This window comes from Lonchura striata, chromosome 5, assembly GCF_046129695.1.
Source record: "Lonchura striata isolate bLonStr1 chromosome 5, bLonStr1.mat, whole genome shotgun sequence".
NCBI lineage: Eukaryota > Metazoa > Chordata > Aves > Passeriformes > Estrildidae > Lonchura > Lonchura striata.
In genome coordinates, this window is record NC_134607.1 from 596,769 (window position 1) to 613,362 (window position 16,594).

The 16,594-nt window shown below is 44.0% G+C and overlaps 2 protein-coding genes across 2 annotated transcripts; one reads left to right on the forward strand and one right to left on the reverse strand.

Annotated features, from left to right (window-relative positions):
* The first annotated feature begins 593 nt into the window (after positions 1-593).
* Positions 594-8,116, forward strand: LOC116183133 (C-type lectin domain family 2 member L-like). Its single transcript, XM_031503655.2, has 5 exons — positions 594-808; positions 1,477-1,560; positions 2,362-2,546; positions 3,254-3,354; positions 4,953-8,116. Exons 1-5 carry the CDS (start codon positions 769-771, stop codon positions 5,068-5,070), a joined length of 528 nt encoding a protein of 175 aa, XP_031359515.1. The 5' UTR covers positions 594-768; the 3' UTR covers positions 5,071-8,116.
* A 218-nt stretch (positions 8,117-8,334) lies between these two features.
* On the reverse strand, positions 8,335-16,154 carry LOC110479035 (natural killer cells antigen CD94-like). Its single transcript, XM_031503654.2, has 7 exons — positions 15,991-16,154; positions 12,330-12,407; positions 11,141-11,239; positions 10,392-10,532; positions 9,897-10,048; positions 9,341-9,453; positions 8,335-8,741 (listed from the first exon to the last, which is right to left on the reverse strand). Exons 1-7 carry the CDS (start codon positions 16,070-16,072, stop codon positions 8,606-8,608), a joined length of 801 nt encoding a protein of 266 aa, XP_031359514.2. The 5' UTR covers positions 16,073-16,154; the 3' UTR covers positions 8,335-8,605.
* Between the last annotated feature and the right edge of the window lie 440 nt (positions 16,155-16,594).

Here is a 16,594-nt window from a genome sequence, read left to right on the forward strand (position 1 = left end):
CCTCACCAGCCTCACAGAGAGCTCACATGATGACATGATGAACTGGGGAGAGCTGCGTTCCTCAGGCTGTTTGAGCACACAGCACAGCCCGGATCTGTTCTAAGTACATCAGTTATTGTGCAAAACCAACAAATGAAATGGATGATATGCGTGGGCCTGTCATCCAAGCAATGCTGAAATTTCTATTGCACCTTCACTCCACAGGCAAGCCAGCATCATCAGGCTTTGTGTTCTTCTAGGTGAAGCGAATCACTAGCCAGATTTTCCAAAGAAGTTTAAGTAATCAGCACTTACATACTTGATTTTACTCCCTCGTCCATACAAAAGAAGAAAATAAATAAATATGAAATAAATAAAATTGGGAAAAAAGCCCCAAAACCATAAAAAAACCCAAAAAAACCAAACCCAAACAAAAATTCCCCACGCGACAAAACCAAACCAAACCCTTCTCTCTTCGTGTTAGTTCCTGGAATTTGCCGATGTTACAAGATCCTAGTGAGATTTTGTAGGAGCCGACTTCTTGTAAAGAGTCCTCATTTCCTATTTCTCGGGAGTTGCGGGCTGACTGCTCCCGGCTCGGAGCCCCGCTCGGCACCGGCGAGCCCCGCGGCTCCGTGGCCATGCCCCTGGGGGCCGGCAGCGGGGGGAGAGAGGGGAACGCGGGGAGCGAGCACAGCGAGGGGAGCGAAGAGAACGCGGGGAGCGAGCACAGCGAAGGGAGCGGCTCCAGCGCGGCCGGGCGGCTCCGCGCCCCCCAGCCCCGCGCGCATGGGTGAGCGCGGCGGCTCCGCGGGCTGCGGCACCAAAGGTGATGGGCCCCCGGGGGACATCGAGGCGCCGCGCTGGGATGCGGGGGGGATCCGGGACATAGGGAGTCGGGGATGCTGCCCCGGAGCCGCCGCACCGCTGGGAACGCTCCGCGTTGGCAGCGGGAGCGACTGCCGGGAGAGGAGAGCCCCTGCGGACACCTCGTCCCCACCACTGCCCCAACAGCCGGGTACAGGGCGGTCTGTGCTTCCAGAGCCCTGGTTAATGCTTCCAGAGCATTCCAGGCGAACAAGATGAGATTAAAAAGCTGTGGCTGTAGGATAAGGATAATTTCTCAGGGGTTTTGGGTTCCAGAACCGACGGCTTTTCTTATTTCGCTTATCCACGCCGTGTTTAGGCTCTTAGTGTCCACCGTCATTTTATCCCCGTGTTTGTTTCTTTCTCTTTGGATCACTTTACATTCTGGATGATGTAACTGAAGTTTCAGTAACTCGGAGTTCTTGTTCGCTGATAAGCCTTGTGAAGATGAGTTAAAAGTTTCTGCTCCCAGCCTGCTCTCCACAGAGAGCTACTTTTTAATTTTTTTTTCTTCTTTAACAGCTTTGTGTGTCCTGGGCTTTACTCCCCTGTCAGCTGGTTCTTATTTGTTATTTTGGGTTTGTTTGTTTTGGTTTGGTTTTTTTAAATTCCTTTATTTAATATTTTCAGGTCTGTTCTCAAACATCTGGCTGTGGCGAGCTGTCGCTGGAGTCCTTACCTCTGCTGTCATTTTGATTTCATGTATTCATTTTGGTGAGTAAGAAATTTTAAAAGAAAATATAATTAGCAATAAAAAAAAAAGACCAGAGTTTGGGATTCTATACTCAGAGGGTGCTGGGGCCCTGGCATGGGCTGCCCGGAGCAGCTGTGGCTGTCCCATCCCTGAAGTGTCCAAGGTCAGGTTGGATGGAGCTTGGAACAGCCTGGTCTGGTGGAATCTGTCCCTGCCCATGGCAGGGGATGGAACCAAATGATCTTTGAACCAACCCAAGTCACTCTGTGATTCTGTGTGAATCTGTGATTTCTGTTTGAAATTGTGGGCCAGTGCAGGAACAACTCCACATGCTTCAGTGGGGTTAGGGAGGGCTCAGTTTAGTCTTAGTTTACTTTTGGTATCAAGTTTGTCAGATCACTGTTGGTCTTAATCCAAGTTCAAGAAAACAAATAACAACAGGAAGATTGTCCTACTAATCTGCAGTCCTTCAAAAATGATACTATAATAAACAAAGTTATTAATTCAACTGTGAGGAAGCAACACATGCAAAAAACTGGAGTTGTTGGAATTTTTAAGTTGTAGAAGAGTCCTTGGGTGATAGTTTATGATCACCTTCTCAGCTACTTCTACCAACGTGTCCCTGGCCACCCTTTTAAGGATATGTCAAGAGGCAGAAGGGTGCAGGATCCAGAATACATAATTAGTTTACAATAATTATTTCAGCTGGTCAGAAGTAACAATGATGTGGCTAGATTTGGATTATTTTAGATGATGCAGCCAGAAAGCAAATCCTTTCCCAGCTGGAAGAAATGGGTAGATTGTTTTTTATCTTTTCCCAGTAAAGCCTTCTCTGGCCAAAGAGTTTCCTGTGTGTCCTTCCCTGGACCTGTGTCCATCAGGCTGGCTGTACTTCCAGAGGAAGTGTTACTACCTCTCAGAGAGTGAAGCTGCCTGGAACTTCAGCCAGAGCAGCTGCTCTTCCCACAATGCTTCCTTGCTGGTCATCGAAAATCATCAGGAGCTGGTAAGGGAACCAAGGGGGATCCTGTTTTCCCCCCAGTTCACTTCTTCACTTCTAGGGAACTGCTTCTCCAGCCTCCTCAGCTGAACAGTTAGGAAGCTGATGCAAGACCACAACGAGTCACAGCCTGCAGAAGACTTTGTGGCTCTTTTCCCGGAAAACAGGAAACATCAGTTACACAGTTCATGGTTTAGAGAATGTGTGAATTAAATTTGGTGCTGCTCACAGCTATAAATAGTCATATTGAAGGCATTTATCCAGGTAAACACTGTTGCATCTCTATCTGTTTATCTTTAATTAAACAACTGGTTTCTCATATTGAGATAGGTTGATGATGCAGAAGTTGGCAAATACGTTAATTGTGACCTTTGGAGTTAGGAGATAGTTACCCAAAGTGCAGCTTGGAGCATTTTCTTTTCTATTATACCACAGTATTAGGAGAGATTACACCCTGCACAAAGGCCTAGGAGAATCTATTCTGGATCTGTTCCAGACCTTGATAGCAGACCTTGATATTTTAGAATATCCTCTCTATAGGTTGGTCAACCCTATCCCAGTCAGCAGTCTCTGTATATTTAGATTTAATATTCTTTCTTCTGCAGGAAAGGCTAGATGGTTGTTTTGCTTTTGCCCTGGATCAAAGACTTTGTATTTTGATAGCTGGACTGAACATGCAGAACTTCTTTTCTCATGTGGGTTTATTCCTACAGAGCTTTATGATCAAGATAACAAAGCAAGACCCATGGATTGGACTCTATAAAAGAAATGAAGAGTTCTTTTGGGTAAATGGAAAAGCATTAGACAATGAACTGTAAGTTGATGTGGAGGGGTTTTGTTGGTGATATTCAATTATAGGGGAGTAAGAAAAATAAAACAGAAATAGTGACTTGTAGGAAATCTCTGTTATTATGTTGAAGGAATTATTATGGAGAGGGTTATGGAATGCAATTAAGATTTCACATGGCATTGTTAAAACTGTGGCAGATGAAAGTTGGGGGATAAGTTTGTAATGTTGAGAAGCAACACCAGGCAGGCTCATGGTAACAGACATCAGAGAAAGCAAAACCAAGAGGCAAAAAAGCAATGGGCAGAAGGGAATGGGGGGAGGAAGGGAAGGTTACAGTAACATGAATTCCTCATTATAGAATATACTTTGCAATAATACAAACTTGCATGTAAGCTGTGTGAGGTTTATAGCAAAGAGATGTGGGAGACTGCTAAAACATGTTTTCATTTTTATAGAATGCTCCTCAGAAAGAGGCTGCTGGAGGGAAAGGAAGATGTGAATTTATGTTGCATGGGCTGCTCTGTGGCCAGGGCCTGGTGTTCTGTGCCACCAGTGCCAGGTGTGGGGCACTTTGTTCCTCTCCCTGGCAGCTGTCCCATTTCCTCAGAGGCTGCTGCAGCTCATCCTGGAGCAGCTGCTGGCAGGAGTTGGCAGAATTACCACTGATAGGCATAAGCAATGAGATTTCACAAGTCTGAAATTACCTCTAAAAAATGGAAAATTTAAATACTTTTAAGTCTGTGACATTACTGGTGATTCACTTCATCCCCAGGCCCTGAAGGCTTCATCTGACAAAGGCATTTAATGTGAGATGTGAGGAGCACGTGGGCACCTCAAATTGAAAACTGCAGTCCTTCCCACTCTTTTATCCCATCTGCAGTACAAATATCCACTGTTGCTTTCATTTTCAGTGAGGTTCTTCCCATTCTTAGACTTCTGCCTCACCACTTGCCTCAAACTGCCCCTCCTGAAGGGGAGGGCAAACACCTCGATACGCAAGCTCAGGTGATACTACACTGGTGGGGTATCCCTTGGCTTTTCCAGAGACCATTCCAATGTGCTTGGACTATCCACAGAACTTTATAGCACTTTGTTTGAGAACAGAGTTGCTGAAGGAATCCCTTACCTCTTATGTAGGGACACCTACACTGTGGAAACTGAGGTTTGCTTCTTGTTTCTCCCCACCCCCTTAACCATGGTGCCTGTTGGGTTCTGAGGAAGGGAGAAATTAGAGATGCATTTCCTTCACAGCTTTTGCTGGAACCTTTTCTCTGGATAGGAGGATGTGGAAGTGCAAGGTGGTGGTGCCCATCTTGATGGCACAACATCCCTGAATTTCAGTCTCCATTCTAAGGATGTATTTCACATTAAGTGACCACTAAACAGGATGCAGGAGTACTGCAAGTCCTGGATTTTTATTCTGGGCACAAGATACCATTAAGAAAATACAATCTCAATGGTGTTCTCTTCAAGGCACAAAACATAATCCTTCTGTGGTGCCTTGCCTGAGATAAATCAGGCTTTATTCAAAGAGAACCTGAGATGCCCGTAGCTGCCTTTGCTCTATTGCAATATTTGATTCTGGGTGTCCTAGTAATCCTGTCTTCCCTTCTCCCTGACAGGTTTGAAGTAAAAGACTCTGGCAGCTGTGCCTATCTGGATTCCAAAGGAGTCTCAGCCTCAGGATGTTATTTAACCAGGAAATGGGTCTGTAGCTTGGATATCAACTCAGCACAATAAAGGTGGACAAAGCCACCACCCCGACAGAGCTCTGATATGATGCCTACACGGGCTATTTTTACACTTTGGGACCTGGGAATGTGTCCCATCTCCTACCTAGAGGTGAATGACTTTTATGGTAGCCAGAATTCTCCACCCATGGAGGAAGGCTTTAAAGATACCATCTAAAAGGCTGTCTTCAGCATCTTGATAAGTCATTTCCTTGCTCCATTTTTCCAGCTACTTCCCAGCTGTAGTTTCTTTTTGTGTGCCATCAGTATTTCTTCCATTTACTCTTCTTTTGTAGGAGCAGCTGCTCTTTCTTTCCCTTTTGGGTGTGCAGTTGGAGGTTTTTGTTCTGCTTTTCCTTTTGCCAGGTTCTGTGTATGGGTGTTGAAGTGTTGTCTGCCTGGAGGGCTGCCAGTGCGTCATGGATACAGGGCAATGCAGAAGTGAACACTGTTGTTTTAGACAGGACCACAGGAAATTCCTCTCTTCCCATTTGATGGGATGTACCTTGCGTTGTATTCCATGTTTTGTTTATGTTATGTTACATTAATTTTGTTAAATCCCAGTGATAATGCTGTCAAGCTGATTTATGTAGCTGCACTGCACCTGAAGTTATCCTCACAACACTTTCTTTAGTCAAAAAAAAGTCACAGTAGATAAGAATATTTATTTACCTGAGCATCTGCACTGATGGTAGAGAGAAGAGCTGGAACTGGAAGAGTGATAGTGAAGCTGCAGGCATTAATGTGTAAATGTAGAAATAGTCCTCAGTGCAAGGAGGCAAAATCAGAAGGGAATGAGAGAATTAGCAGCAAGGGATGTTTTTCTGTGTTTTCCTCATGCCCTGTGCCTGTCATGGTGTGAGGCTTCTCAGCAAGGGGACATTTCCAGATGGACAGTCAGTGTTTCCTTGTGTAGGTGACATTTTCAGCAGCAGCTCCAGTGCTCTTGGGTTGCTGGGAGCCTGAACAGAATTAGGGCACAGTCCCTCTGTCTGAATCCCACGCATGTCTAGCAGGTTGTCCAAAGATTTAAAGTGTCATTTGACCCAGAGAAAGCAAATTTGCCTGGAAGGAATATAACTATCAAGCTTCTAGAGAAGGAAGAATGGGAAGTTCACTTTCATTATTTTCTGTGACAGGACTTAACTGTAGCAGGACCATACAGATGGATGCTGCCAGCAACTTGTGCCTTTCAGATGTTTATTTAAATATAATCACTAATTTTGCCGGATTACACTTTTCTTAATTGCTTGTATTCTTTATAGACACAGTAACAGGACTCTACAGTATGAAAAGCCTGATTATCTATTAATTTATATGTTGGGAGGAAGGTGTTATTCTGCAATGTTTTTAAATTAACCTGATTCTGAAGGATATGGTATGTGCAATAGTCCTGAAAAAATAGTTTACAGAGCCCCTGAATTACAGTGGTTTCTATCTTAATATTGGAATATTAAGAGTATTTTTCATCTTAGGCACCATTTTGGTGAAAAAAAATAAATTTGAAGCGAAGTAAAATATACAGGTTTTGAACACGAAAAAATCTTTAATCATAATGTTGGGGCTGACATGAAACAGAATATTTGATCCAAAAAAAGATTGTTTTGCCCTTTTTAATACCTCATAATGAGTCAGACTTTTAACAAAGGTTAAAAAATGAAAGCTCTTCTGGAATCTGACTCCTCAGGGATGCAATGAACTTCTTTGGTGATGTTCAGAAAAGAAGATGCAAACTCTTCCAACTTGCTTTACTCAGAGTGGAGTTTGATGAAGTACTTCAATGGTAATTTCTTTTTTCTTTTAAATAAGTGACTGCTTAAATTGTAGGTAAGTACTTCAGTAAGGCCCTGCAGAAAGTTGTTTAATTACATTAATAATAGCAAGAGGGCCCAAATCATAGATATTTCATGAATACTGTTAAAACCTTAACACCACAACTAATTTGAGAGAAGCCAGCATGCAGGGGTTTGTTTTTCTTGTTAAGTTCAGCATGAATCAAGAAGGATCTGCCAGAAAAGCAGCAAATGTTAACTGCATGGAGAAGGGTGTGCTGTGAGTACCCTGAAGTGAAAATTTCTCAGCAGTCAGAAATTCTCTCTCTGCAAAGCATGTATTATATAGGTATAGATTGACTCTTCAGACTCTTTCCTTTTCTTTGCTTCTCTGTCTAGAATAAGCAAACCAATCCTCTTCCTCCCACGTGCTGTGCTGAGTTTGGGGGATTTTTGTTGTTTCCTCTTACATAACAGCAGTTTCTCATGGGTTTTGAGCTGCTGATGCTGCATTTTGCGTGGCAAATTTGTTGTTGTTTGAAGGGAAGTCCCTGAGGGTACAGTTCACTTTTTAATCTGCAGCCCTGAAATGCTGGACATTAACCCTCCCCAGGCATGTGCAGGTATGAAGAAACATCTCTGTGAAACTGCAGCTGCCTTTATTTGTGTGCATCATAGCAAAGATGAGATAAAGGCTCACCATCTCAAAAGCCATGTTAGGCTTGTTTCTGTTTCTCATTGCCATAAGGACTTAAATTCCAGTTTAAGTGGAAAAGTTAAAAGTGCCATTTTTGTTACAATAGCACCATCAATTCATGACATTTCATTTTTGTCAAATATGGGAATCTAATAGAGGCACTAGGTCAGACTGCTCTTAGCAGCTTTGTGCTCTAGACCCAGAAACAGCATTTATTCAGACACTTCAATGCCTAAGTAATGCATTTACTGAGTGCACTCCCAGGCATAAATTTCACCAGTCTTTGGCTTTGACACTTCATTATACCATAACCGTGGTTGGAATTTAAAATGTAAAGGACAAAATATAGGTGGAGAGGAAGCTTATAAACTTTATTTCCTTGCAATGCCATGTTTGTCTTACAGCCCAAGCCCCTTCCCTAGTTAATCCCTTCTGATTCCAAGGCTCAGCATCAGAAGAGGATGGGAGCAATCAGCACATTAACCACAAGTGTTACAAGTCACTCCATGCCTAGTCTGCTGTCTACACCCAGTAGCTTTGCAGCAGCTTTGAAGAAGTCCAATAAATGCATTTTTTTCCAGCTCTCAGGTGATTTCTGTGCGTCACCATTAGACCCCAAGGAAAAAAAAAAAAAACCACGAAACCCCAAGCCCACAAACTTCAGCAAACACTAAAATTTGAAACCCAAATAAGAATCCTCAGCTCAGCAGCTTCCTGTGGGCAGGGGTGACAGCAGAGAGCCCAGCACAGCCTTCATCCCCCACAGGGACCATAATTCCTCTACATCAACTGTTTACATGCACAGTGCTCCTCCTCACCAGTATCTCTTCTCCTCTGACCCTTCCTGAGGCAGCTGCTGCCAAAATCTCTCTGTGTGAAGGCTCAGCACCCCAAAATCCTCATGTGCCAGCTTGCAGGCCTGTTGCAGGACCTGTCTTCTGACTTCTTAGGGAGCACAGCACAGCAAAGTGCAAATTTCCCTGCAAGTCTGATGAAAATTATTTACATCACAAGCTGGTTTGTCTGTAAAATGGGTCTTCTGAGGAGAAGCTGTCCCTGTTGTCTGGAAATGTGGCTCAGAGCACCAGCAAAGTTGCATTCTTCTTACAGATCCACTCCTTTAAGGTCTGGCAGTTATCTGCCTGGATCACATTTTTCCTTCTGTAAACAGCACAGTTCTTGTCAGCCTCAATGCTTTTTAGAGCTGTCCTGCTGAGAGACCAAAAGGAATGCAATGGGTTGCTGGGTTTAAACTCAGCACTGCTTAAAAATCCTGGTGGTGCTCTGAGTGAGAAGGGTGAATGATGCCCACTTGACCACCCCCTTGAAGCACAGCAGCTGTGGGCTGGGCACCCCCAGCAGGGACTGCTGGCTTCTGAGGGATGGATGCTTGGCATTATCAGTGTTACCAGGATAAGGATCTTCCCCATGCTGAAGAAAACTGCACAGATCCCAGCCAATGCTAAGTGGTGACAGGCATCACCTTCAACAGAGGCAGGCAGCACATGGTCTGCAAAGGCAGAGAGTTTCTTGGCAGGGATTTCAGCAGAAGTGTGTAATAGTATCTCTGTATTAATAAATATATGAGCTGTGCCTGTGGTTGGTCCTGGAGGCAGAAATCGGTTCCCAAAAGTGCCCAGCAGGAACCTGTTGGCCTGAAACTGGCCATGAAATAGACTCTGAATACATACCTGAGGCTGCAGGCTTAGATATATGCTTTGGCTAATTAGCTCAGATTCAGAGTTGTATTTCCAAGCAGGGATACCACACTGTGCTTTTCCCAAAGATATCTTCCCCAAAAAAATCATCACCTGCTTTCTTTTACTCTGTGATCTTGCACTGAACTCCACGTTTTCTCCACATCTTTGGTGTCCGAGCCAATCCAGATATATTTGGTATCTTTGTCTTTGTTGTCTATAAATTCCTGTGGAATGATTAGAAGGATGTTACCTGACAGAAGAGCTTTCCTGCTGTGCCCAGGTCATGCTCCTGCCTCACGCACAGCTTTTATTTCCTCTTGAAGAGCAAGGGCAGGGATGCAGCCATGGCAGAGCAGCCCCTTACATCAGCTCCCACACATGACCAGCTTCCTCTCTTCCCAGAGCCAAGCAGTGCAAAGTCCTCAGCATTTCCTCTTCCCAGTCAAAACTGCTCTGGCTTCCACACTTGGCACCTCTTGTGCTTCTCCTCTTCAGCTCTGCTCTGCTGACATTCCCAAACCCAGCTCCTGTGCAGGGAGACTCAGATCCTTTCCCTGATGGGGCCCTTGCTTGTCTACATGTACTCTTGACATCCAGGCTATTTCCTCTTGGGAGAAATGTTTGGTTGAGGCCAGGCACATGCTTTTAGGGCTGCTGCAAGACTCACCATCTCAATTTCATCCTCAATGACAAGCAGCTGGGATTTCCTGGCCAGGCAGTGTTTCTGGCTGTCCTCCCAGCTCCTAGCCTCCTCGGAGAAGAAATAACATCTGCCCCTGTGCAGCTGCCACCCGGGGGGACACAGCTCACATGTCGTGCCTGGGGGTGAACAGGGGGGAACATTTAGCTCCTGCAATGGATGGAATTCCTCCCCCTGTTTATGAGCAAAGTATTCTCCAGGACAAGAGGAGGATATGTGGCATTTCTGACAGCAGCTCCTGGCAGACAGAAATGTAATGAAAATACTGGAAACTTTATATCAACAGAGGAGCAAGACTATGGTGATTAAAATGTTAGTTTAGATTTTGTTATCACTGCTCTGCAGGAGCACCATGCTTCCTGAGTTCCTATAAACTGCAGTGTGTCAGAGAAATGGGAACAGAGACAACAGAACAGTGTGCACCACACATCCTCTATGCTGGAAAGGACTAACTTGCCTCACCCTGTCCATCTTCACACAGCTCCTCCTTGAGCTGTTTCAGGAGCACTGCTGAGACAGTCCTCTCTGAAGAAATGTCACTGCTGGTGCTGTTCAGACCATACTGGGGCAAGCTTGCTGATTTTCCTGCTCTGCCCTTCAAAACTTGAACAGCCCAAAGTGAAAAAAAAAAAAAAAAAAAAAAAAAAAAAGAGAAAGAAGTCATGGTTAACAACAAGGATGAGGAAACGCAGTCTTTATACCCAGAGCTGTACTGTGAATGTGAGGATGTCTCTGTGTACATTGCCTGGTACTGACACAGTTATGAGCAAACTCAGTGAGTAAAGCACAGTTAGGAAAGCCCTCCTGGGAAGATGTTCATGGAATGGACTGGCTTTGAAAGACTTTAATTTCACTCCAAAACCTTCCTGCCATGGGCAGGGACACCTTCCACTATCCCAGGTTTCTCAGAGCCCCATCTACTTCCAGGGATGGAGCAGCCACAGCTCCTCTGGGCAACCTGTGCCAGGACCTCACCACCCTCACATTGAAGAATTGTTTCCCAATATACAATCTAAACATTCTCTCTGTAAGTGAAGCCATTCCCCCTTGTCCTGTCACTCCAGGCCCCTGTCAAGAGCCTCTCATTTCCTGTATTTGTGTACAAGTTGACACCTTTCAGTGCAACGCTAAGGGAATTCTTCTCTCAGCTCTTTCAGAGGTTTAACCGTGTCTACAATGAAGGGGTGAAGCAGGAGGTGGGATCTACTCACACTGCTTGGCTTGTATGGCCACAACTCCCAGGAGGATGAGCACGAGGACTGCCAGGACCAGCGCCACGTAGAACCAGGCTGAGCACCTGTGCTGGCAGCCTGCAGGGAGGCAGGAGGAAGAGCAGCTTAAGGTGCTGGCACTCTTAAGCTTAACACTGGGGAAACAACAGAGAAATCATCTGCCTAAAATCAGTCTGCTGTCAGGAGGATGGAGCGGTATTTCACTTATCAAAAATCTGCATCCATTTTGCATCCATGGAAGTGGAATCAAAATGTTTGGTCACAGAGCAAGTGATTAAGGATTTGCCCTTTTCTCTTTTGACTTATTTTTCTCAAGCATTGCCTCCTCTCACCTACCCACACACACCCTGTAGGACCTTGCAGAGCAATTCAGGGTAAGTATCAAGGATGGCCTGAGGTGTCAGGGATGGGCTGTGGGGTGTTCCTCCTCTCTGCTCCCAGGCGTTACTGTTCCTGCCCTGCAGCACAAAGATAACTTCCCTAAAGGCACAGGAAGAAAAGCCCCATACTGACACCCCCTGGCACAGCACGGGGAAGTGCATCAAACCAAGCATCCCTCCAGCTGTTTGACATTCATCTTGTGTCAGAGGGAAACACTCAGGAAGCTGCAGAACCCGAGGAAATTTGGGATTAAGGTGCCAGTTCCACGAAGCACAGATTTGCACTGTTATAACCTCTGTTTCCCTGACCTTGTCTGCGTGAGATGAGCAACTGCTCCATCCTCTGGCTGCCTGACCTGTCTGGTGTGATGTTCCCGTTGCCTGGCAGGCAGCTCCTTCAGTACAGGGAGGGTGACAATCACCAGACAGTAATGGCACATGGAGACCTGGGCATTACCCTGCTTCCAAAGCCAAATGCATCCCTGGGACTCTTCCCCCCCCATGAGGATTCTAAAAAAAACCTGGAATTTTACTTTGCTTTACTACATTTTCCCACGCAGGGCACAAAGGCATTTTTAGAAATTATTTTTAAAAAAAACATCTCTCAGTATTATTTTTGAAAGGAAAAATGTAAAATCTGAGAAGCCAGGAAGAAAAGCAGCAGATGAAATTATAAATCAGACCTTCATTGAGAGAGCGTACATAAAAGCTCTTGATAACAGCTTTCATTGATGGGCAATAGGAAAAACTGCATCTAGAATTAGTAACCAAACAAAATTGCACAATACCAGGAGTGGAAGTCTCTGTTCTGCTGTTCCCTTGGGGCTGGGGCTTCACATGCAGCTCGGCATATGTGATGGTGTTTCCTGTAAACAGAGGGCAGCGCTGACATTTGTGCCTGTGCCAGTCACCAAGTGCAGGAACAATAAAGGCGGAGCCTCTGTGAGCAGGGGGGTGTGTTTCCAGGGCTGCTTGTTCAGCATTTTCCTTTTCCTAGGCAAGATGATGATTTACCACTTCCTCCTGCTGTCAGCAGATGATCATCAGAAGATGATGATTTACCACCTCCTCCATAAGCTTTGAACTGTTGGGTGCTGTGTGGCTGGAGCAGGAGCCAGGCAAACAGGCTGAAGGATGGGAAGGAGCTGGATCCTATCCATGGCAAGCATCCCAGCTGTGGCTAAGCCATCTCAGGAGGTACCACAGGGGCTGGAGGGGCACCAGACCGCGACTGCTTTGTGGGGCAGAGATGTGCCAGATGAAAACCAGCACTCAGAGAGATGCTGCTGCAGCAAGGTCATTCCTGAGGGCATTCCTGACTTGTGAGTGCTTATCCCAGGATATTTCAGGTGCTGCCTGTAGTGACAGAGGAATGGATCTGCTGGTCGAAGACACGCTTTTCCAAAAGCATGTTGCCGAAACAAAACTAAAAATGGCATTAAAATCTCACCGTGTGGGTTCAAGGCACATGGATTCTTTCTGAAGATGTTTTCAATATAATTTACCTGGGTATTTTGCAGAGCAACTGGTTAGTATTATGGAAGGTATTTGGACATTTGGGATACTGCTTTTGGCTCCATAAATTGAGAGATTTTTATCCATTTGTGTAAAGAATAAGCTTCTGTGCTACCACTCTATTTTGTGATCACTGGGGCTTTTACAAAGAAGTGTTGTATTAAATTTCACTGATCAGGCAAAAAACTTGGCAGAAGAAGAGAGTCTCATTAGGTTAAAATGAGCCAGCATTTCATATGAGAATTGCTCAAGTGTGGAGAGGTTTTACAGTAAAAAAAAAGCCCACTGAGAACCTGATTGCAAATAAGGTTATTCATATCGGGGAGACAGCCTGTGCTTTAGAGAATCTGACCCAATTCTAACCTTGGCTGTTTTCTTTCTTTCAATTTATCAGTTCAATGAACTACAGAAAGTTTGTAAATTGAATGTAATTGTTCTCAAAACAAATGCTCTAAAAGTTTTTCTTCTTAGAATGTAAATAATTTTCCAAAAACACTCAGGACTTCTAAATGCACTAGCCCTGTAAATGGAGGTGCTTCTAAAATAAGTATTTTAGACATTCTGCTACTATTAGTAAATAACTTCTCCCTCAAGTGCATGTTTATTCCTTCAAAGAATATCTCTAAGACTGTAAGAAAAACACTCACCCATGCAAGCTGAATATTTAATCAAAATCATTCCTTCTATTACAGTGTGTACAGGCTGGTATGATTATTTGACTGCAAAGTCCTCAGAAGTCAGCAGGAGGTTTTAAAACACCACATAACTTTAATTCTGCCAGATGCTTCCACACCCTCACCTAATTCAACAACAAGGTCGAGATCTCTGCCGGCCACTCAAAATGAAAATTCACTTCACTGTGCTTGTTGTCAGGTGCAGAAAAACATCTCTGTTTATTGGTGGGCATTATTAGAGGCTCCAGGTGGACCTGGTCAACACCCAGAGCAGCCCAGGAGGTTAAGGAGGGGAACAAGAAGTTAAGGGCACAAGCAATAGCAGGCTGCAATTGCTTGTGGGTTAGTTTGGTGATAGACTTGAACTCTCCTTGGTTTGTTCTTCTCCCAAGGAAAGTTCTGTGTAGCCACTCGGGATTCATAATCAGGCAACTCTCAAATTATCTGTGAGGGAAGCAGGACACAAAAACTGCCAGAGTCTTTAGCTGGGAAATGGATTCCAACGTGTGTTTAGCCTTGCTGGGATTTGGGAACACTTTTCTGCTTTTGAACACCCGGGTTGAAGCACATGCACAGTATCAGCATCTGCACCTAGCAAAGCCTGTGCAAAGATAGTGCCATTGCTAAATCCTCCTCAGCACACTTTGCCAGAGCAGCCAAGAATCCCCAAATTTGTCCTCATTATCCAGAGCCCCTGAGTGGCAGCTGAAGTCCAGCTGTAATCCAAGCCAAATCAAACCAAATGTATTTGAGAATAATAGGACATAAGAGTGGGGAAGGTGCGACTGGGAGCTATAAACAGTGAAGAAAAGATTAGTTAAGAGATTTTGTCTCTGTATACTTGAGATAGAATAACTAAGACTTGTAGAAGTACTGGGTGGATCTTTGTGCCTGGTTTTAAAGGAGATGGAAGCACTGGAGTATGAACAGAACATCCACAAAAATGATTAGCATTTTTGAGAAGTTAAATGTTTAAAGGGAAAAGGGCATTGAGAAGTCACTTAACAACCATTGCTAGTAACTTCATGTGAGAAAATATCAAGAGTTAAAATCAGTTCAACAAAAGTTTACTAAGAGCCATCCACATGTTAAAGATAAATTTCATTGGAACTGAGCTGTCCAAAACTGAGCTTCTCCTTTAGGGAGCATGATCAAGGAATGGTTTTGGATGTCTTCTAATCAAGATTTGATCTCTGTCTCCCTTCACAAATAAGTTTTATCACTTTGGATACTGGGTGAAATTCCAGGCAGGCCCTCTTTGTGTTGCACAGGTTACAGCAATGCAAACAACATCCATAGGTGCATGAACACAGAGTCTAAAGTAGTCTTTCTGCTATATATGTAATAAAGTGAACTAATTTTTATCTTTTGGATACCAACCTTGTAAAGATATATAAAAGGTATTATTTTCTGTAATTTAAGTGCATGTATTCAGAGCACCATAATCACTGTTAATCTCCATTGTAAGTAGAACATCTAAAAATGCTCATTACACAATGTTGTTTCCTTAAGGGATTAAATACAATAATTACTAATGAAAGTATAAAAACACCCTTAGTCTGATGCCACAAGCATTTCCTATTTGCTCATAATAAGCTGTCATTCATGTTAGATGTCATCCAGAATTTTGTCCAAATGCTTTCATGAACTAATTACATTTTTTTCTCCGAGTAGTAGAAATGTCACTTCTTCAGAAAATTTACCCTGAATACTGGCTTTATCCTTTGGGGTTTTTTTACAAAAATATGAAGTGATCACAGATTGATAATTTGGTTCTGGAAAATCACCACTGGAAAATTAAAGAGAAAGAGCAGAAAGTTTTTAGGGGACATTCAGTACTTCTTTCAGTGACAGTGGCTGCACTTCCCTGATTTACTAGTTAATTTACTGCTCCTTTTCCATGAAGATAAACATTGATCTGATTTGTGGGCTAGTTAGTAATTCAGTGGAGCATTGTCTTGATCATGTTACTCATTTAAAAAGAAATATTATGCTCATTACTCAACCAATGAACACTTTTTCTTTCCAATTCTGTTACTTAAAGCTTGGGACCAGACCTGAGCTGCTGCTCCTTGGTGGTTCTGCTTTGGGAGCAGCTTGGCTGTTTTGTACTATGAGGATCTCGTCCACTATTCCAACTTCTTGCCCTTCCCATGCAGCATCTTATGGCATTCTTCTAGATTTACCAAATTTAAAACGTGTGAGAGAGGAAGAGAGAAGAGCTCAAGACAGCAGAAAGTGTGTGCCCAAGAGGTTTTACCTGGGTTTGATGTCCCTGAAGGAGCGTGTGGCCTTTCCCTGGGCAGCATCGCCACGGCCGCGTAGGTGACATCCCCTGCCATCCGTGAGCCTGTCCCTCGGAGCTATGGAAAGAGCAGTTTCAACTCACTCCTTTGCATCCTGTCCCAAGTTTGCCTGCCTCCAAAACACTCACATGCTCTGCTATGGCTCTGAGGAAGGCTGACAAACACAAAAAGAGGAAGTCACTGAGTTACTTCTTTCAGTGCAGCTTCAAAGCCTGTTTTCAGCCACCATTCTGTCTCTTCTTACCCTTCAGAATACAGAAGCAAATGAAGATTAAAACCCATCATTTTCACTAATATATGAGAAAAAGATCACGTTGGTCAAAGCAGAGGGAATTCTCTAAGGAACACCCAGAAATGGGCTTACACAGGTATGAAAGGCTTGCTGGTTCTCAGGAGAATAGAGAGAACAGTTTTTGTGCTGTGGCTGTTTTGTGCTCCTGTGCATCTTACACAGCCTATTCACCTGAAAGAAAGATAAACAAGAAGTACATGTAGCAGCATAAGATGGCTTGGGGTTAATGTACTGAAACCACTCAGCTTCAAAAATGTAACTCAGAT